Genomic DNA, 4,408 nt, shown 5'->3' on the forward strand with positions numbered 1-4,408 from the left:
TATCTATGAAAGGACCAGGACATGGGGTGTGAGGGAGGATGGGGCAGAGCTAAATTTCCATACATCACTGCAACAACCTAGAGACACACCAGTGGGTTTTCTTGGTCCATGTACTCCAGGCATACCCCGAGAGGAAGAACTTCAGGTCCCCAAGGGCTGCTGTTTTTCTGGTCCCTTTGCTATGCACCACATTAGCAGCAAATATGCGAGTCCGTTGTGACAAGAATCTTCCTGCTGGGCAGATATTGAGCCTTCTCTTTAATTGCGTGTTTTGGGGAGGAAGGCAGGGGGATGAGGCGGGTAGGTGGGGAGCAGAGGAAGGAAAGGGGTGATGTCAAAAGAGTTGCTCAATTTACTGGCCTCTCTGTAAATCAACCTGAAGCAGAAATTCTTCCTCTGGACTTTCCCTCCACCTGAATAGAAAGGGGGGAGGGAGGGAATTGGGAGATTAGGAGGACATCTATGCAAACGTCAGGCTTTGAGTTGCTGTTGCTTAAACTTGGAGGAAGATGACTCCATTTAGAAGGGACCAGCATCAACCCTCCCTTGCTCCCAATCTGTTGGCTGATAGGAGCTAGCTTTTCAACAGCCATCTCTCATGTGGCCTTTCAGGGTCTCACGTTTTCACTGCTTTTCTGTGATCCTTGTGAAACATGGGATTGTCCCTTCTTACCCTGGAAAGCATTCTTTGCAAAGTCATTTCAGGGCACATATAACAACTGGAAACAAAACTACTGGGTTTTAAAACCTTTTTATAAAGATGAACGCTTTTTGGGAGCAGTCAGGAAGTAGACTGAAACTTTGCTTAGACCACAGGCACATAGTTTGAACACCTCCACCCGTAAGGGCCCTGAGTGCACTCATGGGCATTAATGGCTTTGACCAGCCTTACCTGCAGCTTCTGTCCATACTCTCTGCCTTTCGGCCTGGGAGTCTCATTACAGCTCCCGAATTTCCAGTCTCTACCTGTCCAGGGACCTGTCCTGTCCATGGAGCTTACTATCTGGACTCCAATCCTTGGACTGTTTTCGTATGTGGATGTTGTATCTGTTTATTATTCTCACTATAGACCTGCCTGCCTGTGTCTGACCCTGCTTATCTTCACCAGACCTAATCCTGATCTTAACCTGCAGACTGACTCTCTAGTGTGGCCTTGTGCCTGCCTCATTGCCACAAACTTGCCTAATCATCCAGACTTTTGGTTGTCCAAGACTGCCTTGGTCACCCTGCCTCAGGTGCTGGGGCCAGGCCCTGCAGCCAGGGCCGCTGCATTGCTACCTGTTAACACACTCAGCTCCTGGCTTCCCACCCTGCAGGGAGCAGCCAGACCTTGCTGCCCCCGACACTGGCCAGCACTGTGTAGGAACTTGGCTGTGATGGTGCCAGCTTTACCTGTGCTGCAGAAGGGACTCCTGCTTGTTGACTGCTGTCAGTAGGGATGGTTAGCATCCTTGGGTCGTTTTAACTGGACCTTCAAACGTTTCATGCCAATCTGGAAGCCATTCATGGCCTGGATAGCAGTCTGTGCACTGGATGGATTGTCAAAGCTTACAAAACCTGAAGGACAGGACACAGGCATGGATAATGACAGCACTTCTCGGTGCCATGCCCAATGCATGAGTGTCCTTGGTATCCATCATGCTTCCCTTGCCCACTGGCATCGGCACTCACCAAAACACTTGCTCTGGTTGGTGGCACGATCCATGAATACCTTGGAGGAAATAATATTGCCAAAGGGCAGGAACATCTGCATCAACTCATTGTCTCCAAACTCCTGAGGGAGATGGTAGATGAAGAGATTGCAGCCTTCAGGACCTGCAGGCATGGGGGCAATGGGAAGGGACAAAACGGAGAGCCCCCAAAGGGAAGGGGAAGAGAAATGGGCTCAACTCAGAGCACAGCACTGGAGAACACCAGCACTGCCTCCTGCTGCCTTGACCTCCCCTTGCTTCTCTCTGTCACTGGTCCATGAAGGGTTCTGAGGGCTAAGAGCAGCTGGGAGGCAATATGCAGAGCTAGAGTTTCTGGAGAGCAGAATCACTTTCACAGCTTGCCCAGTTCCCACATGGGATGCTGGATACAACTCTGTGAGTGTCTGGGGTGTTGTTTTGCTGGAAGGAAATTAGCTGAGGTGACAGCTCCTTGTTCCTGGCTCTCCCAGTCCTAGGAGAACAGCAGACACTGCGATGTGAAAGCTGCCGTCCTAGTGCTTCCTGTCCACAGCCCTGCAATGGTTGCCTTCAGCCCATAAGCCATGGCCCCAGCTGGAAATCTGGATTGCCACATCTCCGACAGATGGGCTGACTAGTTCCTCCCCACTCCTTCACTATCTCTCTGTGAGCCTGATGAGCACGAGGAGCTGTTCCCTTGCTGACACCTGCTGTACAAAGCAAGAACAGACAGAAGGATGCCTTTGCCTCCAAATTCTGTCCAGGCCAGTTTTGAAATAACCTCATGAGGCTAGGAAGGCTGAAGAGAAAGGACAGTACATTAGAGAGGTTGACTTAACTGGTACCAGTGTGGTTCTGGCATCAGTAAAGATGGGGAGGAAGTGCTCTCTTCCCCTGCCTGCGTAGGGAAGGTGCTGACTCTAGTCCCTTTGGTGTCAAAGCTTGGTGTTTTAGTGCTTGCCGTCTCCTTTGTATTTGGCAGCACCTGGCCAGGGATGAGCTCAGAAAGTTTGCATGAAAGGTATCCTCTGAACCCTTCCAGTTCACTCGCTGCAGTGCCATGATTGGTTCTGTAACCCAGCTCCAATATTAAAGATTAGAGGGGACAAAGATTACTGCTGTCTCCTTTAAATGGGGCCTATGATGCAGAAGATAAGCTACACAAATCCCCCCTGCCCCCATCCCCAATGGACAGACACACATTTCCACCCTGAGCCTCACCTTCTCGTTGCTGCTGCAGGATGGGAGGTGGCTGAGGAATGCTCTGAGCAATGGGGGTGATGGTGGTGGTTGGATACACAGCTGTACTCCAAGGGGACAGAACAAACTGTTTACCTGAGGATCTAATCAGCCACACAAGGGCCTGAGGGAGACAAGGGAAGCTGGTACCTGCATACTGCTGGACTCCTGTGAAGGCTGGGTGCAAAGTCTCTGCTACTGAAGGGCTCTGGGCTGCAGAGAAGAGCATAATCAGAAGCACAGCAAAGGGAATCACTCCTGCGTTCTCACCATCCCTCTCCCCCACCCCTCTTGCCAAGTACGGCTCAGTGCCTGGCTCGTAAGGAGCTGGAAAAAGTGATGGGTAGGGAATCCAGAAAAGAGAAGCTAACTGCAGTTCCTGATGGTGTTGCAATTTTTTCTCCCCTCTGCTCCATACCTGAGTATGGCACAAGGCCATTGGTGTAAACTGTTTCCAAGGTTGGATGCCCATTTGGGAACGGTACCACTCCAGTGAATCCATTTGAAATGGGTGCCACCAGTCCTGGCACGGCTGCTGTCCCCAGGAGAGGCGGTGAATGTAGTCCTGTAGAGCAGGAAGAAAGGACATCCCATGAGAGTCAAAGTCCTGCAAAGCCCACACTCCCTCCTCCCATCTGCCTGGCAAGACTGTTGTGAATGAAGCTTTTATCAATTCTAGCTGACATGTGGAGGTGATAGATTAGTGATGGAGCTTTCAGAAAATTAGAGGCAACACTGCTGAGAAGAGCATGTACAGCATTGCTAGTCCTGGCTGCTGTCAGAGCTATTTTAATTCAAGTTTGTACAGCACCTAGCATGACACAGCCCTGTTCCTGGCAGGTGCTTAAACCCAGTATGCATTATTATTACTGTGGGATGATGATAATGAATAACAGGACTGCTGTACTCAGAGTGAAATGCAATCCTGGGAACCCAGTCCTTCTTTACTATATCAAAGGGAAAAACTGCAGCAAAGAGGAACAGTGGTAGGACAAAAGAATGTGCATTGAATGTGAGGGTGTTGAAGAAGTTGCAGAAATTTGCGCACAGCTAGAAACTGCTGTCTTCAGAGGCTGCAGTGTTAGAAAAGAGTGGCCTAATCCAGATTCTGAGCCCAGAGAGATGTGGGAACTGTTTTACCTGTATGAGCACCGTGCTGAGTGCTGGGGCAGGAGGTTCATTGGTAGTGAAGGACTTGCTGCGTGCTGGCCCACACCAGGCCCTCACCTGACGTTGGTGCAATAGGAGCGGCTGGCAGCCCGTTGAGACTGACGGCACCGATCTGTTGGATGTGGCAAGGGGAAAAGGCGATGCCTGGGCTCAAGTAGCTGCCGTGGGAGGTGGAGAGAACTGTCGTCTGCTGCTGCATCAGCTGCAAGGCAGGACCGTAAAGTCAGGGCCCCACACTGCCCAGGCCTTTGTGCCACTTCAGGCCTGGAACCGCCTGGGGTCTAGCTCCACTCTGGGCAGCCCAGAGCTCAGAGGCTCACTCTACTCCG

At 51.1% G+C, this 4,408-nt stretch overlaps 1 protein-coding gene across 1 annotated transcript; it reads right to left on the minus strand.

The window, feature by feature from the left end:
* Positions 1-1,429: 1,429 nt before the first annotated feature.
* LOC104267395 (CUGBP Elav-like family member 5) lies at positions 1,430-4,281 on the minus strand (the record flags this gene model as incomplete). Its single annotated transcript, XM_009871591.1, has 6 exons — positions 1,430-1,557; positions 1,672-1,815; positions 2,892-2,972; positions 3,060-3,122; positions 3,328-3,474; positions 4,137-4,281. Coding segments are annotated over 6 exons (708 nt in total), but the record flags the coding sequence as incomplete, so codon positions are not given.
* Between the last annotated feature and the right edge of the window lie 127 nt (positions 4,282-4,408).

This window comes from Apaloderma vittatum, unplaced genomic scaffold (assembly GCF_000703405.1).
Source record: "Apaloderma vittatum isolate BGI_N311 unplaced genomic scaffold, ASM70340v1 Scaffold45516, whole genome shotgun sequence".
In the NCBI taxonomy this organism is placed as follows: domain Eukaryota; kingdom Metazoa; phylum Chordata; class Aves; order Trogoniformes; family Trogonidae; genus Apaloderma; species Apaloderma vittatum.